The sequence below is a fragment of the Triturus cristatus genome, chromosome 8 (genome assembly GCF_964204655.1).
Source record: "Triturus cristatus chromosome 8, aTriCri1.1, whole genome shotgun sequence".
NCBI classification, from domain to species: Eukaryota; Metazoa; Chordata; class Amphibia; order Caudata; family Salamandridae; genus Triturus; species Triturus cristatus.
The window spans coordinates 1,268,576,056-1,268,603,808 of record NC_140591.1 but is presented as its reverse complement, the minus strand read 5'-3'; the positions used below and the strand labels follow the sequence as shown (position 1 = coordinate 1,268,603,808).

Below are 27,753 nucleotides of genomic sequence, written 5' to 3'. Positions count from 1 at the left end.
CACATGTGGCCCTATGTAAATAACATTCTTAATTGAATTTGTGGAGCCCTGAAAAAGTCCAGATGGCAGTTCTTATTTGTGTACCATAATTCCAACCTGTCCTCCCAGTCCAACCTCTCCTCCATTTGCTATCTACTTCATTTATCCCTCCACTGCAATTGTGTGTCTGTGAGCAGTGAATTGTTGTTTTAATACACCAGAGCCAAAATGATTGGCTTGGTTAATGCTTGTTGAATTGCAGGAACCTGCATAATGCAATGCAGCCCATTCACTGTTCATTATTAATCCTGTCACCTGTTGTCAGCTGAAGCCCAGGTATGCTAGTACTCTGTGACCATCATGCATGGAACCAGAGCTCCGAGTTATCTGTCTAAGGGGAGGAGGATATGCTTCAGCTGAAATAAACCACTACTTCTTCCCCAAAGGGGCTATTGGCTTAAAGAAGTTCCACCTTCTCTTTGCGACCAGTGTGAAATTGCATTGGAGCAGGAAGGAGGTGCAGGGATCAGGGTGGTCTTTCGGAAGAGAGATTGGAGTTCCACATGTAACTAATAAACAGGATTCCACCTTTGAATGACCAAAGGCAAACACCCAGATCACAACATTAGTATTAGCCCGTGTGCACAAGGGCCTTCAGACAAAATTGAGAGAAAGTAGCTTTACACAGGCTGAGGGCCCGATTCACAGAACTAACTTAAGACAAAATCCTAAACTTACTACTATTTTGGTATTCACAGAAGGCACTTACTCATTTTGGTATTCACAGAAGGCACTTACTCATTTTGGTATTCACAGAAGTTAGGAGTCCTAACTTTAGGACTCCTAAATGCCTTCTGTGAATACCAACAGTCTTAAAATTAGGATTTTTCTCAGTTTAGTAGTAGTATAGTTAGGACTCCTAACTTTAGGACTCCTAAATGCCTTCTGTGAATACCTAAAGTCTTAAAATTAGGATTTTTCTCAATTTAGTAGTAGTAAAGTTAGGACTCCTAACTTTAGGACTCCTAAATGCCTTCTGTGAATACCGAAAGTCTTAAAATTAGGATTTTTCTCAGTTTAGTAGTAGTAAAGTTAGGACTCCTAACTTTAGGACTCCTAAATGCCTTCTGTGAATACCTAAAGTCTTAAAATTAGGATTTTTCTCAATTTAGTAGTAGTAAAGTTAGGACTCCTAACTTTAGGACTCCTAAATGCCTTCTGTGAATACTGAAAGTCTTAAAATTAGGATTTTTCGCAGTTTATGAGTAGTAAAGTTAGGACTCCTAACTTTAGGACGCCTAAACTGAGAAAAATCCTAATTTTAAGACTTTCGGTATTCACAGAAGGCATTTAGGAGTCCTAACTTTAGGACTCCTAACTTCTGTGAATACCGAAATGAGTAAGTGCCTTCTGTGAATACCAAAATGAGTAAGTGCCTTCTGTGAATACCAAAATGGTAGTAAGTTTAGGATTTTGTCTTAAGTTAGTTCTGTGAATCGGGCCCTTAGTGTTTGCCTCTGAACCTACTAAATACCATCTCGGGCAAGGCCTACCTAAAGTGACCTCTCTGTTCGCCAATATTGTTACTGTATTTGCCTGTTCTATTAGACACATACTTTATAAGGCATTGCACAGCTGAACCGAAAATGGGATGTGAATTCTGCACTGTACAAAATGAAATAACTACTTTTACACTGGTTAGATGGTATGCTCCCTACCTCCTTACTCTTGAACCCTGCACCCATTAGCGGACCAATTGCAAGCCAGACCTACCCAATGACTCCTCTATGTCTCATTTATAAATTGTCAACAGTCAACCTGCCAATAGTCTGTCAATTTATTTGGCTGTATTTTCACAAGTGCAATCTTGGCTATCCAGACCGATCGCAAGGGACTCTCCTACCACTTCTGTCTTATTTTAGAACTCGCCATGTGCATATCCATTTGCTTTCCTGTAATGGGGGCATCTGTTTGCATAGGAACAACCTCGCACTGATCTCCAAATTACTACGACTACCCACTTTCTGCAGCATTTGCTCATCTAATTATTCTTGTAATCATATAACTTTTATATATATATATATATAGGGGGTCCCAAAATGCGTTTTCCCCATGTTATGTCTACTGGGATTTTTCATTTTATGAACATGACTATAGCTAGAACTGCTGAATGGAATTACCCAAAATTTTCCAGAAAGCTAGATGTTGGTCCAGAAAGAGTGCTTTTTGTGATTTGGTGTAAATCCGTCAAGTAGTTTTAGAGATATTAAAGTTTTAAAAATATGGATATCTGGGGATGTGAGTCCTTGCAGTGGAGTTGCGGATCCTGCTAAAATTTGATTGGCTGCCAACAATTCAACCAGAAAGGAAAGTGTTGGCAGCCATCTTGGGACTCGGCTTGAAGCCGAATCCCACATAAAAAGTAAAAAAGAATGTAAAGTAGGCAGGGTGGGAATACCTTGACCCCACAGGGAGCCCACTGTGGTTAAAAAGCATTTTTTTTAAATTTGCCCCAAATTCACAGGTGGACTCGCGAATCTGCTGCAAAAAGTTTTGAAAAAAGACGAGTGGGCTCCCACCCATCTTTTTCATTAAGCCCCCTGTGTGGGCTAAAACTTGGGGGAATGCAGCTTGTTATAATAAGGAGGGGGCTCATGGGGAAAAGCCTCAGGGGCTGCCACCTTCCCGTGCAATAAACAAATGAAATGCGGGGGGCCACACAGCCCCCGCAGCTCTGGGGACCGCCACCTCTGCTGGGGACCCAGATTTTCTTAAAGGAGTGTGGGGGAGGCCCAACGGCCTCACCCGCAGCCCCGGGCAATGCCACCTCCCTGGGGCAGTAATAATATGCAGGGGAGCCGCACAACTCCCTCGCAGCCCCGGGGACCGCCCCTGCCCGGGGCTGAAATAACATATTTGGTGGGGAGCCACAGGGCTCCCCCGCTGCCCCGGGGACTGCCACCTCCCTGGGGCACAAACTGAATAATTAAGGGGGTCCGTTGTGGACCCCCTGTACCAGTTTCCACCACCACCTTGGGACTAAATGCTTGAAAGAGGGGGGCTCCTAGAGCCCTAAATGGCCCTGGGGACCACCACCCCTCAGGGCAAGATACAGCAATGTCCCGGGGTACCAATCCCTGGGACATTGCAGTTTGCTATGGCTTGTTCCTGCCAAGCCATAGCAAACTCTGCTTCTAGTAAATGAGAGCTCTTGCATGTTAGAAGCGGAGCAGAATTGCTTTTAGACAGAGGGAGCTGCATGTTAGCAGCTCCCTCTGTCCAAAAGCAATGCCAACTCCTGCAGGAGGCGGGCAGCAGGCAGGGACAGTGGGGGCCTTCAGGCTCCCCCGTGGTCCCCAACGTCAGAAACTGGGTGCCCTGGGTGGGACCAGGGCCCCCAGTATTATGGCCAGGCCCCGGGGATTTGGGGCCCCTCGGGCAAAACTTGGCCAGGGAGGTGGGCCTCGTGGCCTCACTCCCATGCCTTAAAATTCTGAAAACAAGTTTTAAAATTTAAAAAAACTAACAACTCGCCGGCGGCCCACCCCCTTTCTCCACCAATCTGCAGACGCCCCTCCTGTCACTCTGCTGGTTAGGGTATGAAGTCCCTTTGCCTACAGAGGGTTTGGGAGCCAACTTCTCCTGTTACCTCCAGTAAGTCCCACACAGCGGGATTGCTAATAGGTTGTCAGAGGACACGCCCCCTTTCACCACCATTCTGCAAACACGCCTCCTGGTGCACTACGTGTTGAGGGAAGAAGTCCACTTTAGTCCTGAGGCCCTCAGTGGCTGTATGGGTTGGTGCATGCGTATGTGAGGGGCTGTATGGGTGAGTGAGTGTGTTTATGGCTGTGTTGGTGAGTGAATGAATGTGTCAGTGGTATATGGGTGAATAACTGGGTATGTGAAAGGCAGTATAGATGAGTGATGGGGTAGGTGAGTGACTGTTTGGGTGACTAGGTGTATGTGAGAGTGTCTGTATGGGTGAGTGTGTGCTTGTTAAGTTGGCAGGGTATGCCCAGACGTGGATCCCTTGCTCACTTTGCCACTGGATTCAAGCTAACATGGCTGATGAGGGGTGTTACCCCGAAACCGGTCCCAGGATGCTTGTTTCTGGCTTTGGCAATTTGAGCTGGACTGTTCCCATGAGGCACAGGGTCAAGACTGATTTGCATATGGCTGGGTCCAAACTGGGGTGGCGAAGTGAGCTAAAGAATGATGATGGATTCAACCTAGATCTGTGACTGGGGAAGGGTGTCTGAAACGTTTCAGCACTCTGTCCATCATCTCCTTGTGTTTGCTTTGTTCACCCTAAGTTGGCAGGGTATGCCCAGATGTGGGTCCCTTGCTCACTTTGCCACTGGATTCAAGTTAGCCTGGCTGATGAGGGGTGTTACCCCGAAACCGGTCCCAGGATGCTTGTTTCCGGTCCAGGGAGCACCTAGCCTGCCAGTTCAGGCTAGACTGTTACCACGAGGCACAGGGTCAAGACTGATTTGCATATGGCTGGGTCCAAACTGGGGTGGTGAAGTGCGCTAAAGAACGATGATGGATTCAACCCAGATCTGTGACTTGGGGTGAGTGTCTGAAAAGTTACAGCACTCCGTCCATCATCTCCTGGTGTTTGCTTTGTTCGCTCTATTTTGGCAGGGTATGGCCAAACGTGGGTCCCTTGCTCACTTTGCAACTGGATTCAAGCTATTCCGGCTGATGAGGGGTGTTACCCCGAAACCGGTCCCAGGATGCTTTCTTCTGGTCCAGGGAGAACCTGGCCTGGCAGTTCGGGCTGGACTGTTCCCATGAGGCACAGGGTCAAGATTGATTTGCATATGGCTGGGTGCAAACTGGGGTGGCGAAGTGAGCTAAAGAACGATGATGGATTCAACCCAGATCTGTGACTGGGGGTGAGTGTCTGAAAAGTTTCAGCACTCTGTCCATCTTCTCCTTGTGTTTGAGTGTATGTTTGTAAAAGTGACTGTATAGGTGAGTGAGTACGTGCTAGTATCTGTATGAGTAAGTGAGTGAGCATGTGTGTAACTGTATGATTGACTGTTGTGTGAGTGAGTAGGTGTGTAAGTAGCTCTATGGGTGACTGACTCAGTGTGTGAGGGGCTTTATGGGTGTATGAGTGGATATGTCAGTGGCTGTATTAGTGAGTGAGTGGGTATATGAGTGGCTGTATGGGTGAGTGAGTGGATGTGTGTGTTAATCTATGAATCAGTGAGTGGATGTGTAAGTACTGATATGGGCATGTGAACGGGGTTGAGAATAGTAATGTGGAAGTTGGAGTGGGTAAATGAAAGGTTATATGGGGGTATGAGTGGGTGCGTCAGAGATTCTGTGGATGATGTCATAAGTGATGTCATTTGAGACGTCATGAGTGATGTCACTGACCATGTCTGACTGACCATGTCATGAGTGATGTAATACGCGAGGTCATAAGCAGTGCAATGTGGGTGTGTGAGTTACAGTTGGCTCTCTAACTATAACAGCTGAATTTCACTGGTTTTGTATGAATGAAACCTGAGGTTAACTATACCGTCCCTGTAACGTTAAGTTTTTTCAGTGAATTTCTAAGGTTTTTTAAATTCCATTTCTGAACTATAATGTCCCTGTAACCTTTGTTTTTTCGGTGAATATATATATTTATAAATAATATATATATCTATATCTCTATATCTATAGCTATATCTAGCTATCTATATCTATCTATATACATGCAGCCTTGTATCACTGTCTACCGTCAACAGTTTAACTCAAGTAAAAAGTGACGTTTACCACTTTTATATGTATTGCAACATGATATATCTATCAGCTTGGCCCCTTGTAATGGATATCCGTCTGCACGCTTGCTTCTCCACCAGATTGTGCTGTTCCCTAAATGTCTACCACTGACTGCTTACTAAAAAGCCTTCTTCTGATTAAAAGTTATGATCTTACTACACTCCTGTGCCTAAGTCCTTGGACTTTGTCAATACTTGTTTTGTTTTCCTATAGTTTTTTTAAACATCGTTGTAGGAGTTGCCAGGCGCTAGCCAGTATGAAAAAAACCTTGGAAAAAAGGCAAAAATATTTTTGGGGTCTCATAAAGGACACATTGCCACAATAGACACTGGCACTGAAGGGAACTACTCTGTGTGTGGATATACTCCTTGTGAAAGAGCAGAATGCCATCACTCAAAGTGAACAAAGTGAATGGCTGAATTAGGCTGACCGATTGACCCATATTGTATACTGTAGCAGGCAGAAGAAACACAGACACACACACACATATATATATATATATACATATATATATATATCACATCAAGAGTTGCCTCTGATCTTAAGGACGCTACTCCACACTGGAACGGTCATCAAAACCTTTTAATTCAAGCAGCTGTACATCAAGGCTGGTAAGTTTTTCAACCCAACGCGTTTCGAAGCAAACATGCTTCTTCTTCTTGGGGCAGGCAGCAAGTGACGAAAAAACTGCAACCGTCGCTTTCCATTATGTATGCTCTCTCCAGTGAGGCATACTGGTAGTTGCAGTCCAATTGTTACCCTTGGTGGGGTCCGTACAAATGCCACAATTCATTCTCTGCTTTTAATTTCCTGTGATTCAACAGCCCTCCAGTGGGCCCCAGATATTGATTTAGGCTGCCATTTGAAATGTCCTGTGCGCTGTTCTAGGCTGAAAGTTCACAGCCCAGCAGACCCGTTTCATTAAGCCGGACGGTGCATCCTCCGCAGCTGAGGCCGCCGCGTAAAACATCACATCAAGAGTTGCCTCTGATCTTAAGGACGCTACTCCACACTGGAACGGTCATCAAAACCTTTTAATTCAAGCAGCTGTACATCAAGGCTGGTAAGTTTTTCAACCCAACGCGTTTCGAAGCAAACATGCTTCTTCTTCTTGGGGCAGGCAGCAAGTGACGAAAAAACTGCAACCGTCGCTTTCCATTATGTATGCTCTCTCCAGTGAGGCATACTGGTAGTTGCAGTCCAATTGTTACCCTTGGTGGGGTCCGTACAAATGCCACAATTCATTCTCTGCTTTTAATTTCCTGTGATTCAACAGCCCTCCAGTGGGCCCCAGATATTGATTTAGGCTGCCATTTGAAATGTCCTGTGCGCTGCCCCAAGAAGAAGAAGCATGTTTGCTTCGAAACGCGTTGGGTTGAAAAACTTACCAGCCTTGATGTACAGCTGCTTGAATTAAAAGGTTTTGATGACCGTTCCAGTGTGGAGTAGCGTCCTTAAGATCAGAGGCAACTCTTGATGTGATATATATATATATATATATATATATATATATATATATATATATATATATATATATATATATATTAAACCGCTGTTGTTAGCCTCCCCCCTCACTCACTTTCGATGGCGGTTCGTGGCGAGGTGGCAATCCTCTAAAATTGCAAAAACGCCGTTATCCTTCCGTACTTCGTACCTGGACAAACTTGGCAACCACGAACACTCTTCAGCTTCACCACAGTTCTTTTATTGGGAGCAATTTACCAAACGACCGACTCAACGCGTTTCGGGATGAAAATCCCTTGCTCACGAGTGAAGTGTCCTGAGCACAGGCAGTATTTTAAACAACAAACATCACGTGGTTTACAGATTCATTGAAAGAGAGAAAATACTAGGTGGTGGTTTACGGTATCACTCTGTTTTTCAACAAAAACTTTAAATTTACCCAATAATACCACAAAAAAAATTTGTGCTGCTTTGACATACACATAATTCATCGCAATTGGCACATTTACAATGAATAAATGAATTGACATTCTGCCTAATGGCAAGTTTGATTGATACATGTACCCAAACTGCCTCAGTGGGCGTGATACAAATTTTTACAGTTGGCTGTCACAAAACGCATCGAAAGTCACCACTGTGACAATAATACAAACAATACTGTTTATGTACTAATTCGCTTCACTCGTGAGCAAGGGATTTTCATCCCGAAACGCGTTGAGTCGGTCGTTTGGTAAATTGCTCCCAATAAAAGAACTGTGGTGAAGCTGAAGAGTGTTCGTGGTTGCCAAGTTTGTCCAGGTACGAAGTACGGAAGGATAACGGCGTTTTTGCAATATATATATATATATATATATATATATATATATATATATATATATATATATATTCCAAATGAAGCTTGCTCGCTTATTGAGGAGACCACACGCAGCGTTAATTTCTTGCTTCTTTATTTGGATGACAGCAACAAGACCGATAACGGACCTCGCCAGTAGGTAGTTATAGTTAGGACCACGTTTCCATAGGAAATCCGCAACATTCTATTTTGAATAACTTTGGCACCGGTCGACGAATCCTTGCGAATTTTTCAAAATAGGTGGGGCGCTACGCTCCGCTCCTACCTTGAAAATCTCGGGGGGATCCGTCAAGCGGGGGCTGAGATAAAAGGGGGGTCCCAAAACGCGTTTTTCCCATGCATTTTTCCATAGGACCTTTAGACAGGGCTACAGCCCGAACGGCTGAACAGAATTACTAGAAATTTGGCAGAGAGGTAGTCCTCAGGTCAAGGAAGTGCCTTTTGTAGGTTTGGTGTAAATCTGTTCAGTAGATTCTGAGAAAATAGCCTTTAAATCAATATATATATCTGAGCCAGCTTACGGTGCGCTTACGGTACGCTTACCGTACGCGTACGGTGGCGTGCGCGAGCGCGATTCTGATTGGCTCTTAGATCTTAGTAAACATTCGAATCGGCCGAAACCAGGAAGCGGCGGCCGCCATTTTCTCTCTCGCACTGAGAGTGATGTTTAAAATATAAAGCACAAAAACATGTAAAGGGGCTGTTTAGACAGCTCCCACACACATAGCCATGTTGAGGGAGTCCCCAAAGATCCCCCAAGGCCAAAAACGGAATTTTTATTTTTTCGGTAATTTCGCCGATTACGCTTACCGTACGCGTACGGTAAAAAATAATAAAAAAAAAAAATATCCACACTCTCCCCACCCCGTGTGCAATTGGTGCCCGAAAGGCACCAATTGTGCATGGCTTATTAGAGATGAGATAAACTAAAAATTTTTAAAAAAATAAAATAAATACAAAAATTATCCACACTCTCTCCACCCCGTGTGCAAATGGTGCCCGAAGGGCACCATTTGTGCATGGCTTATAACATATACGAAAAATTAAAATATTACCTTTCAAAACGAAGTGCATCATATGTCCTCCATGTGCGCACGGTGCGCGAAGCGCATCGTGCGTACATGGCCCATCTAGCGTAACGTGGGCACGCGGTGCGCGTAGCGCACCGCGTGTCCACCGTGCGTGCACGGCACTAACTGCGTAAAGTGGGCGCGCACGCCACGAATGGCGTAAAGTAACTTAGCATTTAAAAAAACGTACAAATTCACTGAAAAAACCATAGGTTTCACACACGTTATAGTTAGGAATTAGCATTTAAAAAACCTTGCAAATTCACTGAAAAAACCATAGGTTTCACACATGTTATAGTTAGCGGAAATTTTACTGATAAAAAACCAATGAAATTCCCCCGTTATAGTTAGTGCAGGCAACTATAACTCACGCGACCGCAATCTTCTGCTGATGACATATGTGTCTTTATGAAAAAAAAATATTTGTAATATATTTATAGCTAAAAATGTATGGAAGAAGACATGGGCAAATAAGTGTCTAAATACAGTATTAGCATCAGCAGAGGTTTGCGGTCGCGTGAGTTATAGTTGCCTGCACTAACTATAACGGGGGAATTTCATTGGTTTTTTATCAGTAAAATTTCCGCTAACTATAACATGTGTGAAACCTATGGTTTTTTCAGTGAATATATATATATATATATATATATATTATCTACTGGCAGTTGCCAGTAGGTAGTTAAAGTTAGAACCTAGTTTCCATAGGAAAAGCGTTTTTTCTTTTGCCAATATCTTTGGTTCCGTTTGATGAATCTTCGCGAAATTTTCCAAACTAATGGCCCCCTCACTTTAGCTGCTGTCTTGAAAATGTCGGGGTGATCCGTCAAGTGGGGGGAAAGAAAAAGAGGGGGTCCTAAAACACTTTTTCTCCTGGTTAATTCCCATTACAAATTGTTGAAGCTGCTACAGTCTGAAAAAAGGTGCTATAAAAATGCACAAATTGGCCAAGTTGTTCGATTTTTTTCCAGAGGAAAATCCGAAATTTCGATATTTTTAAAGTCAATACGCCAGTTTCCTACTAAGGAATGCTTACTTCAATTCAAAATCAAAGCCCTTATAGGATTCTACATTTTTCTGACACAAAGGGTTGTCACTGGGGTGCTGCTGAAACTTGAATAAAAATAGTGAGCACAACCAGGGGCTGCTATGAGCAATGGGGGTGTTAAGGCAAACTGCAGTGTCGTATGCCCATGGCCATTGATTCAAAGCACGGGAACATCCGGATCCGGGTGCGTGGAAGGAGAGTCAAGGGTGAAGAGGAAGGCAGCGACCTCACAGGGCAGCCGAGGCTGGCGAAGCCCTGTAGCCGGCGCCAAGGAGCCGCTGCGGGCCGCTGTGATCGCGTCAGGATGACCCGGAGTACTGCCTACACTCCCTGCTCATGCTCATCCTCGCTGTCTTCTCGGCCAACGCCAGCAACTGGCTGTGATTTTAGATGGCATCAGTGATGTTACTGACCATGTCATAAGTGATGTAATATGTGACGTCATCAGCAGTGAATTGCGGGGTCGCGAGTTATAGTTAGCTCCGCTAACTATAACAGCTGAATTTCACAGTTTTGGACAAGTGAAATAGCCTAACTATAACGTCTCTGTAACCTTCGTTTTTTTCTGTGAATTTCCAGAACTAAAAATCAGCCACACTGTGTATCACCATAGATGGAGGACATTTGCAAAGGAGCTTCCCAAGTCAACTGAGGATGAAAATACTCACCTCGGCTTCTCTGCCCCTTGTCCACGTAGATGGTACACTAAAAGGAAATCTTATTAAAAGAAAAAGTTCTAAGGCCCTGATTTTAAGTGGGTTGGAGTTCTCTGTTCACCTGCACAAACTCCTGATTGCGCAGTGTTCGACCTGTCAGCCTTAGAGTGGTCTTCCCCAAAACCTTTTGCCTTCACTCCTTCTGATTTGCCGATTAAGTTTTTGTTGGCTTTAAGACTCTGCACATCTCCTCAATCCTCACTAGTGCTTAAGTGCTTGTGCTATCACCTTTGAACATGGTAAAATTTACTTTCACCCAACTGGCACGTTTAATTCACTTGCAAATCCCTGGTAAAGTAGTACTACTGATACACAGGGCCTGTAGTTTTTTTTATTTATAACATATTTTTATTGCATTTTCTATTATATGTTGCAATAAAATAATCTTAGCACTTTGCAATATCAAATTCAACCAGGTCTTGACATTGTTACAGATGGAGGAAGTGATAACACGTTGAAGCCACAAATACATATTATAGAATTAAATGTATATTCCTCTATGCCCCAATTGACCATTCCTGGATGTTTGAGTAGGTCTCCAATGCTGAAGGGGTCTATGTAATCTCTCTGATCACTGTGCATGTCTACCTGGTTATTCTACCTATTCTGTTGCCTTTCCCCTACCGTCAGTTACACCCTCTAATAGTCCACCACTGTTATACTCCTGGGGCCTCAGCTTACAGTGCAGGGTCCACCATTCAATTGCAGTGCTATGTCGGAACATTCGGAGGAACACCCAGGGCCTGTAGGTTAAATGCTACCAGTGGGCCTGCAACACTGATTGCGCCACCCACTTAACTAGCCCTTTAAAAGGTGTCCCAGTCCTGCCATTGCAGCCTGTGTGTGCAGTTTTAAACATCTATTTCGTCCTGGTAAAGTAAACCTTTTGCCAGGCCTAAACCTTCCTTTTCAATATATATACGTCACCCCTAGGATAGACCCTAATAGGCCATAGAGCGGGGTGCATTCTATTTAAAACGCTAGCCATGTACTTATTAAGTTTTACATGTCCTGTTAGAGAAAAACTCTCAAATAAATGTTTCACTATTGCAAGGCCTACCTCTTCCATAGGATACCACTGGGTTACCATTTTACATTCAATAAGTGATGTTTTGATTGGAAGCAGCAACAAAATAATGTTTGGTATCTAAGGAATTGTAATTTAAAACCCTCTTTGATGGTAAGGTAGGATTTGAAGTCACAATTCTGAAAATGCCACTTTTAGGAAGATGGTGTTTTCTTTCTTAGCTATTTGGTGCCTGCAGCCTGTACCTGCGTCAAATGACATGGTGTAGTTGGCCTTTGTGTATTCCTCCCAGAAAGCATTACAATAGACGGTCTGGGATTTGCCAGGATGTGCCATCTCTGGCAAGATGAGGGGGCAGAGCTGTCATTTACCACACTTGCACTCAAAGCACTACTGGAGCATACTCACAAAGGATTTCACACTGGACTATAATGACCCCAGATAATCTGGGATCAGGGCAGGGCAGGGAGGAAGGAAATTCCAGACACCTCAGTAGGTGTCTTGCTTGCTGAGAAGGAATACTGGACCTGTGCCTTTCATCCCAAGCTGATGTGACTCCAAAGGTCAGCTGACAGACCTCCTGTCTGAGCTACAGGGACACCACAAGTACCAGAGTCCTCCCTGCAACTGCCCAGCTGGCCTGCTGCACTCGACCTGCCTGGACCTGCAACTGGACCTGCTTGAGCCTGCTGGCCTCTGCTGGAGAGAGTTCCTGCTCCCCAGTTGGTGCCTTCTTAGGTCCTGTGTCCTTGGCTGGCATGAGAGAGTTCCCTCTGGTCTAACTGAATGGTCCACCAAATTTGGAGATAAGAGCCGCAAACCCTTGCAAAGCCTCGCCGCACAACTGCCAGTCTCATCAGAATCGACTCCGAAAGAGCAAAGCCTTGCCACATAGCTGTCAGCTTCATCTGAACCAATGCAGAGTGACACATAATTTAATACATTTTTACTCTATGTCTCTAAATTGGTTTGGGATGATTTTTCTTGTGTGGTGTTTTCACTGTATTACTGTGTGTGTGCTGTATAAATACTTAACACATCACCTCCAAGTTAAATCTGCCTGCTTTTTGTGCCAAGCTACCAGAGGGTTGAGCACAGATTAATGTAATGCCTTTTTGTGGTTCACGTATAGCTGTGAGATCAACCCCCAACCACCAACCCAATTTCTCACAAGCAGGGGCTGTAATTCTGTCGTTAGTTGTATGTATTGCACCCTGTAATCATTAGGTGCGTTAAATACGTCACCCTTCTTTACATTTTGATAGGTCACGCCTGTCGAAATTTAACAGGGAGAAGTGTATAGTATTTATACTTTGCACTTTCAAAATTTAACGAAGGGTGAGGTATTTACCATACCATGAGAATTCTGGCGCATTAAGGACAAAAAACTGTATGTTGTGTCCCTAAATAGTGCGCCCGCTGCCTTCCACACCCTACTTTACCACAAGATGGACACTGAAGGCGGCATTGCTTGAGATACAGGTCTACATCAAAATCTCCACAGAGAGCACTGAAAATGTGGGGCACAGGGGCCACGATTGTCCACTTTGCTTATTTGAAAGGAAAATTGCAATACTGGCCCTATGTGGGTAGAAAGAGCCACTGTACAGGTCACACCTAGTGATTACACTATATGCTGCAACTCTGATATTGGCAATGACGTAACAGTAGAAAGTAAAGGACCTGAACTCACCAACGTAATTAGATGCCGTGATTTGACTATTTGATATTGCGCCAGTCATCAGGCCCATTGGCAGCTTGCATTCTGTGGAGAAAACATTATGCACATTATTTTCAGACATGCATCCTATGTATTATAAAGCAGTTCATAAACATGTTTGAAATATAATTGCTGGCCCCTTATATGAAAGAATTTCAGTCGTGCTGCGAACTAAATACATGTCTGGTGCTCTGAACGCCAAGGAGTGATTCCCCTCCCGTGGAGCGCTACGAGAAACTAAATACTTGTTGCGCTGGGCGGTAATTTCTTTATAATATGTAAATACACAATGGGGCTTTACAAGAACCTATGCTCTCGTCAGATTGTAAGAGATCTACGTGTGATTGACTGTGGCCCAGTCCTTTAGGGCCACAAGGCTATTGTGAAATCTTGTGTCACTTCCGAGCGCTATTGAGACCATCCTTTAGATTTTCACTGACTCCGTCCCATCCCTGCAAGTTTTTCATCTGCATCATCCACTCCATATGGAAACCTCTATGTGTCCCTATCTGTTCCAGCCCTGCCAGCCTTTCAGAAGCACCTCCCATTTGAAAGGTCTCGGGATTTCCCCAGGTGCTAGATGAAACTTTCTGAACGGACACCCTCCGTCTGCCCTGAGGCTGTAGGATGCGCTATGTGAGACAGCCTGAAAAGGGTGCACTTGTGCGGCGCACACTCACCTGACGGCTGGGGTCGGGGAGCACAGTGTGGTCACGCGGCAGAGGTGAGAAGGGTCTTTGAGAGGAGAGTCAGTTTGCGGACTCTGAGCAGTCGACCCAAACCCAGCCCGGCCGGAGGCCGTCTGCGGTACAAGTTCACTTCAGTCTCTCCGAGCACTTCAATTCCCGTTTCGTCTACCAGAAACGTAGCCACTTCCTTGTGTGGGCAGATGGAGGCTGCAGACGGCCCTCTGGCAGCTGGCCACCGATGGGGTAAGCAGCGCTGCTGCTGAGCAGTGTGCGCCTGAAACAAAATAGTGCTCACCGACTACATATCGAGGACCGTGTAACGCCGCAAGTAAAAGATCCAGTCCTGATGGGCGGTCACAAAAGGAGACAGGGCGGTAACAAGGCGGGACTAGGAAGCCTTATTATCAATCGGAAGCCAGCGATTATCATGGACAATGACACCTGCCAATAAAAAATATGGGCGGGGCTTCCACACTTCTAAAACATACCCTACTACAGCATGCCTCGCAAAGCGCGCAGTGCATGCGCTGCAACGCTAGGCTCGACCTCAAAAGGGAAGGGAGGAGCATTTATTATTCACAAAAGGCGGAGGTAGTTTCTTCTCAAAACGGTACAAAATCACATGAAATTGTTCAGTGGATCATTATTTCATACCTACATAAACATAATAAGCCTCATGGTGGTGTTACTAGATGTGACTATTGCTCTGGTTGGTTACACTTTTGAACAATCTTTGAAGGACGAAAGAAGCTCTTAGGCAAATTGTAGAATCAAGCACACTGATAACGGTCCTCATTTGGTCGGGATAGAATGAGGCATTTGCCACATGTGGTAACTATCATTACCCCACGGTGAGCTATTTAACACTTACTGAACAACAAAATGAAGCATAACATGCAGAATCAGTATTTATCAAACCGAATTCTTCACGTTTTGCTTTTTTACAAGGTCCTCTCTCCTGATTAATGTAAGTAAGTTTGACCTGCCAGACTTTATCAGGGGAAAACTGCAATGGTGAGATTATTATCACACAACTCGTAATTCAGTTTTCTGTGCAAACTCTTGTTTGTACAGGGAAAGAAATGTAGCCATTGTTGTAATGTGGGTCTGGCGATCTCCCCAGAGGAGGACGTAAGCTCTGCAGTAGGGAGGATGGATAGTGCCATCAAAACAGCTATTGACGAACTGGCTCCAGCCTCATTGCGCTACTCCGCGAGGAAAAGTCCTTCGGCCCCGTGGTTCTCGGAATCGTTAAGACTTCTTAGGCAGGGAGTACGGAGACAGGAACGTCTCTGGAGGACTAGTTGGGATTTGCGTGAGAGGGATAGTCATAAAATCCTCCTAAGGAACTATAAGACGGAGGTGATAAGAACTAAGCAAGAGTACTTTACTTCTCTTACCTCCTCACTCTCTTCGCCGAAAGAGCTGTTCAAGATCGTAGACACGCTTACATCATTGATCCCGTTGTCAGCTCACAGCAGCTCTGCAATGATGTTGCCCAATTTTTTCAATCTAAAATTGTGGACATATATTCGGCACTAGAGCTTCAGAGGTCGGCACTATCTACCTCTACATGCTTACCTGTCTCATCGCTAATATCACCCGAGGAGGTGCTTTCAGGGTGTTTGTCCAGCTTTCCACCCCTTTCCCTTCAGGAACTTGAAGTCCTCCTGATCAAGACTAGGTCGGGGTCTCCTCTAGACCCTTGCCCCTTGAAACTCCTTAAACAATGTTAGGAGATTCTTCTGCCTCCGTTATTAGATATCATGAACAGGGCAATGAGGGATGGGACTTTCCCCTCACAATGGAAAAGAGCGGTGGTTAAACCTTTGTTAAAAAAGCCCACATTAGACCCGGGGGTTCTCAAAAACTTCCGCCCCATTTCGCTGCTCCCAGCCCCTGCAAAGAGGCTGGAAAACAGCATCTTGCAGCCTTTCTGGAAGCTTCTGGCCTTCTGGATCACTCGCAGCATGGATTTCGGAGAGAGCATAGCACGGAGTCGGCCCTTACCATTGTGCTTGACAACATCCGCACTAGAGTAGATAAGGGCCAGACCACTCTCCTTATCCTGCTAGATCTCACGGCTGCGTTTGATACCCTGTCTCCCTCAGTGTTAACATCTAGGCTGAGGGAGATAGGGGTGGAGGGGCCCGCACTTAGTTTGCTGGCCTCTTTTCTCAGCCAGAGGGAACAGAGAGTTAAGCTGGGGGAGTTCCTATCTCCATCCCTTCCTGTGCATTGTGGGGTCCCTCAGGGGTCGGCATTAAGTCCGACCCTTTTCAACATCTATGTGACCCCACTTGCCAGGCTTATTAGATCTTATGGGATGGAGGTAGTCTCCTATGCCGACGACACGCAGATATTGATGTCTCTCGCCCAACCTGTCATCTCCGCTGCCTCCAATTTTAGACACTGTATGGAGGCAGTTGCTCAATGGATGATTTGCAATTCATTGAAGCTTAATGGCGAAAAGACAGAAATTCTGGTGTTCGGAGGAAAGGAGGACATTTGGTCGGCGGAATGGTGGCCTATATCGTTGGGCGTGTGTCCGACACCCACTACCTTGGCCAGGAACTTAGGAGTCATGATTGACCCTACCCTGGGGATGGGTCAGCAAGTAAAGAGGACTATCTCCACATGTTGGGGCTTACTAAACATCTTGCGGAAGATCAAACATTATCTGTCCCTTCAAGCCAGAAAGCAAATTGTAATTGCATTAATAGGCTCAAGACTTGACTACTGTAATGCCTTATATTTAGGCATTACCAAGGGTCTGTTAATGCGACTTCAAATGGTGCAGAATGCTGCCGCCAAGTTTGTACTGGATCTACCTAAGTGGGCTTCTGCTTCGGCTGCTAGAAAGACAATGCACTGGCTTCCAATTGAGGCCAGGATTTCTTTTAAGTCCCTATGTTTGATCTATGGGGCTTTGGCTACTAACAGATCTGGAGGCCTAAGGGACATGTTGGCCCCTTATACACCTTCCAGAACTCTGCGCTCTGCCAATAAATCCTTGTTATCAGTCCCCCGTGTTCGTAGAGCCAAGTGGGGTGGCAGAGCTTTTTCAACTTTGGCTTCAAAGCTGTGGAATATTCTGCAGGCTGAGATCAAATCCCTTCCCTCAAAGCAAGCCTTTAGGAGGGCTCTCAAGACGTGGCTATTTGCTAAAGCCTACCCTTAGTTCTGGATTTGCCTTTTATGATTTTCTTTGGTTAGGCGCCTTGATGCCTTCGGGCTTAGTTGCGCGTTTATAAATTTCATTTCATTCATTCATTCATTCATTAGTTCTCATTTAGAGGTTGGCGTTAAAGGGACCTCAACCAAAAACTTGCAAGTGCCCGGTCCGACCACCTCTTGCTTCCCCTGCCTTATTTAAAAGTGAAGTGAACATGATTTTCAAGATGATGGAGCTACCACCTGCTCCTTGTTAGGAAAACTGTTGCACAGACACAATGTCGAACAGATTAAGGTCAAAGAGGCTACACTTTTTAGGGAGGCACCTCCAACGCTGTTCCCTCTGGTGTTTTTGTCTGTCCGATTCTGCCATGCAAACAATGGCAGTCTTGAATAGAACAAGTCCACAATTGTCCTCAGTGCACTGGGAGGAAATGTGTGATTATTTTTTTGTAGAAGATGCCCTTATCTGAGAGTCTGTCTTTGTCATAAAAGAAAAGTGCTATTTCCCCTGAACCTGATCTGACTATGGAGGCAGGAGTCAAGGGGTCAGAGGTTTACAGCCTGGTAGAAAAGTCTAGATGCGATGGGCGAGCTGCAGTTGTGCAATTAGGGGAAGACTCAACCCCTGAAATTGGATCCCCCTGCCAGAGCAGGAAGCAGTGTCTCATCGTATGGCCTGTCCCCAGAGGAACTGGTGGACAGGAGGGCAGAGAGGGAGTTTCTGCTGCAAATGGTCAAATAAAAAATGGAGGAAAAGAAGGCTGAAAGGGCCTTGGAGGATAAAAAGTTGTAACTGGCTCACAAACTGAGTCTGAAGGAGCTGGACATCAAGGCCAGGCAGGTGAGGTCCAGCAGCATTGGTGACAGCATACCTGAAGTGTCTGAAGGTCCACACACCCAAAGATCTGGTGCCCAAAGATGTGGTAGGGGAGGACATAAACAAGTGGCTTGCCGCACATGACATGTTTCTAAAGAGACACAAGATTACAGATGAGTACTGAGTGGATGGCTTGTGGAAACACATGCCTCCAGTGGGGAGGGACACACTACTTACACTAGGAGTAGAAGACCAAACCATATATGCCCCCATGAAAGCCATTCTTGTCACCAAGTTTGGACTCACCCCAGAGAAATACCGCATCAGGTTTAAGGACAGCCAGAAGATACAGAATCAGTCTTGGGTGGACTTCTTGGATTATGCCAGCAAGGCAATGAATGGGTGGATGCAGGGCAACAAGGTTAATGATTATGTTGAGCTGTATAACTTAATCTTGAGAGAGTAAATGCTCAGTACTTGTTTTCCAGAGCTGCACCAGCACCTGGTTGACATCAAGCTGACTGATCCAAGGAAGCTTGCTGAGTAGGCGGACTTCTGGGTCAGCACCAGAGTGTCCAAGAAGGTACCTGGGAGTGACCCCAAGATGGGTGGTTCAGGTTCCCCCCAACAGAGTGAGGGGGACGTTAAAGACAAGTCCCAGAGTAAGGGGGGTGGAAAGAATTCTCAAGCCTCATCTGAGAACAGGGGGATGGTTCTGGTGGGCGGTGGCCCAGGGCGCTCCATTTCCAACCCTACTGCTTTGAGTGCTCCCAGTTAGGACACAAGCAGGGGGACTCTGCCCTAAGAAACCCTTCACTGATGGGACCCCTACAGGGTTGGAAAATGTGGCCCTAGGGGTAAGTAGTCCCCAGGGGCAGGTCATGAACCATGCCATTATCTCCCTTATTTGAGAGATAGACTCAGAGGGTGAGCATGTGATCCCTGTGTGTGGGAGTCGTCACTTTCACCAGGTCAAAGTGAATGGGGTCCCAGTTACTGCTCTGAGGGACATTGGGGCTAGTCAGACCAGGATAATGAAAAAGCTAGTTTCTCCAGAACAGTACACCGAATAGGTGTGTAGGTTGACTTAGACCCATCGGTAGGAGTATTTCCACCCTATGGTCCTGGTATCCCTAGTGTGGTGTGGGGAGGTGACCCAGAGGAGGTTCAAAGTTAGTCCACAGATGCCTATCGACTACATTCTGGCAAATTAGTTGCCCCATGGTGTCAGGAGAACTGAGAGGGGTGCCCGCCAAGGACACCCAGGCAGTTCAGTTTTCTGGGAGTACCACTCGCCAGCAGAGGGTATGGGAGCCAAGATGGAGGGTAGTGTGAGGGAGGACTCACCCCTGTCCCCTGTTCAGCCTCAGGGTACAGACCTTGGGTTGACTGGCCAGTATCAGGATATCACCATGAACTGGTGAGAGGTAGAGTGCAGGTAGGGTGAAAAGCACCTGAGGCAACTCTCCCCCACTCTGAGACACGTCAGAGGTCAGAGAAACCTTAGGACCCCATTGGGAACTCCTTGCTAGCCCCAATGCTGCAAGAGAGGCCTATCCAATATCCCAGCTTAGAGCCTCCACCTAGCAGGGGATGGCCTGGGGCCTGGGGCCTGGCTCCTGACACAACCAGCTGTCAGTGGCGTATGGTGGGTACTGTCCATATGAGCAGAACTTTCCTTGGGTTGGGGACAGATGTCTGACCCAAGGGGTGGAATGGGCCATATCACTTTGTTGGCCATGGTGGTACAGTCTGCCTACTGGGATTCATCTGTTAGCAAGTTAAGGTCAGGTGCTGCACAGATGGGGCCCACAGATGAGGGGAAGAGTCCCCACTGGGTTAGCTCAGTGGCTTGGGAGAGTATAGACAGAGGGGTCAAACTGAATTCAGAAAGGCATAGAACTGACGGCAGCCTCGACGATGAGACGATGACGACGGGCTCGGCATGACAGCCTTGCAGCTCCTTGTAACCGATGGATCGCCAACTACGCTGCATCTCCTATGCCAGGCTTCGCATTGAAAGAACTGCTTTCGGGATCCTCGACGATGAAGCAACAGTACCTCGCACCGCAACCTCGCCACATTTCTGAACTGACGTATCGCTTCTGATGCGCAGCAAATCTTTGATGCAGATCCACGCAATGCTTCGCAACCAGGATTTAACTTACTCGGTTCAGCTGCCCTAACAAGGTCCCAGTTGCTGATCTGTGCTTACTCGTTCGGGCAGACCTTGTGCCTTAATCAGCTATTTTGCCTAAAAACGTTTAAATTCAATATCTCTGGTTCACAAATTAGATTTTTGTCGTTTTGGCCTTCTTTTATTTATTAGGAACTACTCTATTTTCCTAAATCTGTTGTGGGCTCCTTTTGTGGTGTGTTTTCACTTTATTACTGTTTGAAGTGTTGCACAAATACTTTACAGATTGCCTCTAGGTTAAGCCTGACTTCTCTGTCCCAAGTTAACAAGGTGGGGCGCACAGGTTAATATGAAGTTTGCTTGTGCCTTACCCTGACAAGAATTGTGGTTGCTGCTAGACAAGGGCTTACATTCCAGTCAACCCAATTTTTTACAGTAAGAAATTAGGACTTGAGTAAGTCGACATGTTTCCCTTTTAAAACGATTTGAACATAAGTATCGGAATAGTATAAAAGTAAAAAAGATAAGCTATAATTCCAAATTGCCTATTTTGGAAAGTACCTTGATTTAATCCTTTTAAAAATGTTTGAATAAATCAAACACATTTTCGATCATCAATTCATTCAATCAGTTAAAGACTTAAATATTTTTAATACAAGAAGTTCAGTAAAAAGTCCTTTCCTACAAAGCATTGTTGCATATTGCAAGGACTGCAGATGAGAACGTGGAGATGAAACAAGCAGGAATGAGATTTCATACACTTTACTTTCAAAACATTTGAACCATAGCCAGGATAGGGTGCTAAAGATCTGTCTGCTTCTGTGATTCAAAGATAATGTGTTCACAGATGAAAAATAGGGCATTGAGAGTTTCCAAGGCCAACAATGAGTAGAGGGTCCTAGAATAGATACTCAATAGTGAGTATCGTTTTGTAATGTGACCTTTATTCTGTGGACTCCAGACGGTAGCTGTTACCATGTTTTATTGAATAAAGCAGCAAATGCCAGGTGAGGGAGTTGCTCCCCAGGAATTCCTGGACTACAAGTTTTTAGTAGACAGTTTATTTAGAGTCAGCAGATGTATGCCCTCGATCCTGCACAACAGGGGAGTTGGGACATGCACACATAGAAGTATAATGGGGCAGGCAAAGTTAGGGAGAAGAAAAATATAGAAATTTGGTACAAAAACATCGAAAAAGAAATGCATGAAGCAGGAATCAGCATGTCTTACAAAGGTGCTGCTTGCCACGGTAGACTGCATGAGCACCTCTTTTCTGCCACTCAGAAACGCTGAAGCCTCTGGAAACTCAGACTGATGTCTGATGCATCATAATATTATGACAGTGCAAGATGTGGTGTTAGGTCCAGTTCGAGGGGGCCAAAGGGCAGATAGGGGTTAGAGGACCCAACCGCGGTTATTAAGTTTGTCTGCAATTGGTCTCCTGTGGTCCATCCTACTTTAGCTCTGAAAACTGGGACAACTACAACCCATTCTCTACTCGACTGTCAGGGTGGCAAGGATAAGCGGTCAAATGCTTCTCAGGGTGTTGATGGGTGGGACAAGAGCTCAGAACTCAACAGTCAACCAATTGAAACAATAATGTATTGTCCAGCCCAGTTCCAATCTTTTAGATAAAAGAGTATTTTAATCTCACAGCAAAAGGAAATACTACACAGTTCAATAAGAAGCAGCGACCCCGACTACACCACCCTCCTGGACAACTTCGCCAACCCCGGACTAAAGCAGCCGTCACCACCCCCACCCACAAGGCCGGACACATTTTCGACCCCATTTTCGCAGGAGGGACAAAGATCCACTTCAGCCACACCACGCAGCCCCTCTGGACAGACCACCACTGTGTACACTTCACCTTCAACACCACCACCGCACCCAAGTCCGCCCTGCGCCCGCCATGAAGGAACTGAAGCAAGGTCACAGAGGAACACCTCAACACCACCCTCTTCCACGACCTCCCCTCCGCAATGACCGACACCAACTCTGCAGCCAAAGAACTACACTGGTGGATCACCAGCTGCGCAGACAAGCTCGCACCCCTCCACCACCCCGTCAGTCAACGCCCCCTGAAGGCTACCTGGTTCACCACTGACCTCCGAGAAGCCAGGAGCTCCTGCAGATGCCTTGAGAAACTCTGGAGGAACAGGAAAACCGCCGAAGACCAGAACACCTACAGGAACGCCATGACTGAATACCACCAGCGCATAAGAGCCAACAAGAGGACCTTTATCCAGAACAAATGCCACACCAGCACCAGTAACGCAAAAGAACTCTTCAACGTCATACAGCAGTTCACAAAACACCCCAGCGAAGCCACGGACGTCACTCCATCCCAGGACCCCTGCAACAAGCTCAGCTCCTACTTCCACCTGAAAATCAAGGCCCACTTGAGCGCACAGACTCCAAACACCACCCTCCTCTCCCCTACCAACAACCAGCTCACCATCACCACCTGTAAACCGGCTACCACCGAAGACACTGCCACAACCATGAAGAACACCCACTCAGGAGCCCCCATGGACCCCTGCCTGCTGCACATCTACCACAGAGCCGCCGCCGCCAAAGCACCCGAACTATGCCGGACCATTAACACCTCCTTTCAATCCGGCATCTTCCCCGACGACTGTAAGCGGGCAGAGGTCAAGCCCCTCCTCAAGAAACCCTCGGCTGACCTGATGGACCTGAAAAACTACCGGCCCATCTCTCTCCTTCCCTTTGCAGTCAAAGTCACCAAGAGATTCGTCAATGCCCAGCTGACCACTTTCATCGAAGAGAACGCCCTCCTCGACTCCTCTCAGTCTGTATTCCGCAGCAACCACAGCACTGAGACCGCCCTCCTTGCCGCCACCAATGACATACACATGCTACTCGACCAGGGCCACACAGCAGCCCTCATCCTACTAGACTTCTCCGCAGCCTTTGACACCGTCTCCCACCGCACTCTCGCCGCCAGACTCCACGACGCCGGCATAGGGGGAACCTCCCTCGACTGGATCCGCTCCTTTCTCACCGGCAGAACCCAAAGGATCAGACTCCCACCCTTCCTCTCCGAACCCACAGAGATCATCTGCAGAGTACCCCAAGGATCCTCGCTCAGCCCCACGCTCTTCAACATCTACATGGCCCCCCTCGCCGCCATCGTTAGACAGCATGGGCTCAGAATAGTATCCTACGCTGACAACACCCAGCTGATCCTCTCCCTCACGAAGAACCCCGAAGACACCAGACTCAGTTTCCAGGAAGGAATGATAGACGTCACAGCCAGGATGAACAACAGCTGCCTTAAGCTCAACTCAGAGAAGACAGAGGTCCTCCTCCTTAAACCCTCCTACACTGCATGGGTCAACACCTGGTGACCCTCCGCCCTCGGAAACCCACCCACTCAATCAGACCACGCCCAAAACCTCTGCATCATTCTAGACTCCTTCCTCACCATGACCCGCCAGATCAACGTCATCGCCTCCACCTGCTTCAACTCCCTCTGCATCCTCCATAAGACCTTCAAGTGGATCCCCCCGATTGTAGAAAGACCATCATCCAGGCACTCATAACCAGCAGACTGGACTACGGTAACGGCCTCTACGCCGGAAACAACAAAACCCTGCTACACAAGCTCCAAACTATCCAGGACACTGCAGCCAGACTCGTCCTCGGAACCCCATGACATGAGCACATGACCCAGCACCTACAAGACCTCCACTGGCTCCCCATCGAGAAGAGAGTAACCTTCAAGGTACTCACCCACGGATACAAATCCGTCCACAACATCAGACCGAAATACCTCAACGAAAGAGTCTCCTTCCATGTACCCAAAAAGAACCCCGCCCTGCCGACCTCGCTCTGGCAGAGACCCCATGCATCCGCAGAACTAGAGCAGGTCAAAGAGCCTTTTCCTACGTCGCAGCAAAGACCTGGAACGAGCTCCCAGTCAACATCAGACGCTCCCCCCCCCCTCTACACACTTTCAGGAAGAGCCTCAAGACCTGGCTCTTCGACTGATCCAGAGCTGCAACCTCTCCCCCCGCCCCCAGAGCCTTAAGACCCTCACGAGTGAGTAGCACGCTCTAAAAAAAACCTGATTGATTGATTGATTGAATTGCAATTACAGGTTTTAAACCTATTTATGGTCTTCAGTAAAGTGTTGAACCCCTATACGGTACTCTTCCCACTCGTGCCCGAAGTGGCACTCATCTTTAGAAGTTGCAGCCCCACCGGCTGGGTGCAGGCAAATACTCATTGGCCGCAGTAGTGTGTATTTGGAAGTTGTAGCCTCTGCACCAATCTGGGCTTCCGTCTAGTGAGGAGGCTCCTCTTCTCGACATCAGCAGCACTGGTCTTTCAACCTCACAGCAGATTGCCAGACAACACATTGATCCTTTTCTCACAAAGTAATGGTGGAGTTCTCAGCTGGAACCGGTCAGAGATGCCTGGGGACTCCTTCGCAGCATGGGTCACGCCTTGCTGTGCTCTCTGCTGTTAGCTTTCTCTTGGTGTTTCTCAAACTGCAATTCTCCTCTTTGCCAGTATTTCCTCCTGCACGGCTCGGCTTTCTCCTTCCCTCTCTCAGCAAGCAGACATGCTTGTAGGCACACTCAGTCAAAGTACATTCAGCAAATCAGCAAAAAGTGGGGTCATACCATGCAAGAAAGATGGCACTTTCTCACAGTGCCTCCATCTGCCAATCATGGCAACAGATGCTCCAGCCCTTGACCTGCCCATAGAATGGGCCCTGGACCCTCACGGAACATATCATAGAAGCTGTCATTCCTGATCCTAGTTGGCCCTGGAAACATTTCACATTTTAAAGTGTATTTATTTCCTGCTTAGACAGTTAGGTTACACCTTAGCAATGGCTGCTGGTTTTTTTATGGCAAAGGAACCATTTGTGTTCAATTAGACAACTTAATATTTTATAGAACTGCCTAAATCACATCAATTCCTTACCTGAGCCCATGATTAGGAATGATGCCTGCATCCCCGCTTGCTGAAATTCTCCTACTTCTGTATCCAACAGCCAGGTACCAGCTTTTGAGGGTCTCATTTTCAAAGAGGCAAAGGCACCTTTAGGAGAAGAAGAAGAGAATAACTATGAGCAAAGGACAAGAACTAGGTCCGAATTCAATGATGCCAGGACAATTCCCAAACTCAGAAGCCGCTGGAATTGACCGTCCTTAACCCAATCATGATGACAATGAAGTGACTTATTTTGATGAATATGGGTTGTGATAGCCTTGAAGCTCTTCAGGTAATGTACAGTGAGCGGCCTGAGTGGCGTAGCAAGCATGCCGGCCCGTAGCCCTAAAGAAAGGATGGAAAACCGTCCCCTTCGTTTAGTGGTGAAAACAAAGCTACAATTGGAGTGCACTGGGGGCCGTCAGGCCTCGGACCCCTGCGCCACCTCCACCGCTGCACTGTCAGCGAACCTCACCGGTTTGATGCAAGAGGCGCAGAAGGGTTTAAAACAGGCTCGTTTTATGTTCAAAATGAGTATCATTCCGGTAATAGCACCAACAGATATGTTTTTGTTCTCGAAACAAAGTGCATCTCGCGATACTACAGAGCTGGATTAGTCACATGCATTTTTCTTGTTCTTCTCCTAAGCATCTGACTGAATCCTTGACCCTCAGCTTGTTGTCAGTCCGCGCACTGAGCAGATAATCTACCCGCAGCACTCAGTCAGTGCTATGTATAACAAGATATTTCTACTCTTTTTTCTATAGAAATGCTGCAAACCATGTGTTTTCTACATAAAAAACGAAATGTGCTCTATTCTTTTCCCGAGCAGGTAACGCTTCAGATTAAAATGCAAGAGGGGTTAGTCCAGTTTATTTAGGAATAATTTAATGGAAACGCAAGTATTAACAACATGTGAACAATTAGATTTGTATAGCACATGTATTTTTTATATACATTACTAAGTATAATTTAGTGATGTGACTTTTCGCTAGGTGGCAGCATAGGATAACAATACCCACATAAAATGTGTCATTTCCTTTATTTCAAAATTAGTAGGCCTGTTTTTTTAGCACGAATGACAACACTCAGACCCAAATTCTCCTGTAGCCACAAATCGTGCACTTCGCACACTCATGAGGTTTGCAAAGAGTAAAAACCCATTTGTGAGTTAGAAATAAATGTCTTTCCACCTCGCAAAAGGGGCTTTGTGACTCATTAATTAGGAAGAGCATGAAAGAGCCATCCGGGCCCTCCATATTGAAACACCTGCATTGTTTGTGAGCTGAATTGTGGGTTGGAAACCATTCATTATATCCTGACTCCTGAGCTGGTGTGGCATGGGAGCGGGCACTGGCAGTGGTTCAGTGGACCACTCACTGCCTTCTCCCTCCGTATTCTTAAAAAAAAGCAGCACTTGTTTCATTATTGGAAATGGACAAGTTAAACAAAGTCCTTCTCTAGGAATGCCGATGCAGGGACAGAGGTCTGCTGTCCCTTGCAGCTGGGGCGTAGGAGACACTAAAATTCTGGGGGGGACAGGGACAACCTTGTGCACTTTCCAGTGACCCTATACAAATCACCGCCCGTTAAACAAATACAATTGCATACTTTCGAAGTGAAATATTGAGAAAAGCAGGCATGTAGTCACAGTTTGCATGCATGCTTTATTGTTATTTACATTCATATAGTAATGAGACCAAATGTAAAAAAAAAACCATATATATGAATCTTGCACCTTAATGCACAAAGCAAACAAAGGCCGCTGACTTAGGGTGGGGACGTCGTGTTTGCAAGTGCATTATGGTTTGAAAAGTACCTGCTGCTGCATTCCTGGTCTCCAGCAATTTTCAGGCAACAATAAAAATGTGAAGATAACTTTGGTGATTAATGTTCTTTTTTTGAGAGAGATCGAAGGCTTGTCTAGTGAAAGTTTTAATTCAAAAGGTCAGTGAGTTACTGCTTTTGTCTGAGATATTCTTTTGGTATTTGAAGTTTATAAGTTAAAATCCTAACATTGAACAGTGAGCTATTAACCGTCATCAAAGAGCTGCATTAAAACTTCAATGTATAGATTAGAACGTTCTGATTTTTCCCCAGTCTTTCCCTATCCTAATGTTGGAAAATGGGTTCATTAGGATAGAAATCAATTCTGATTATTGAAAAGAACCCCCCAACCATGGTGTTATGTTTTACATTCTGAGTTTGTGTTTCTCTAGTGTTGCAAAGCCGCCCTAGGCACTCCCCAACTTTTTGCTGACTGGTACTGGTGGTACCTGACTGACTGACCCTGGCCTCTGCCTAAAC

At 46.1% G+C, this 27,753-nt stretch overlaps 1 protein-coding gene across 1 annotated transcript in view; it reads right to left on the bottom strand.

Moving 5' to 3' along the window:
* Nucleotides 1-27,753, bottom strand: part of F5 (coagulation factor V) — a 582,702-nt gene that overhangs the window by 97,804 nt on the left and 457,145 nt on the right. Inside the window, exons 18-19 of the mRNA XM_085622982.1 lie at nucleotides 25,438-25,554; nucleotides 13,632-13,703 (exon numbers count right to left, since the gene is read on the bottom strand). Coding sequence (XP_085479108.1) covers nucleotides 13,632-13,703; nucleotides 25,438-25,554 — 189 coding nt within the window. The remainder of the gene's footprint in view (nucleotides 1-13,631; nucleotides 13,704-25,437; nucleotides 25,555-27,753) is intronic.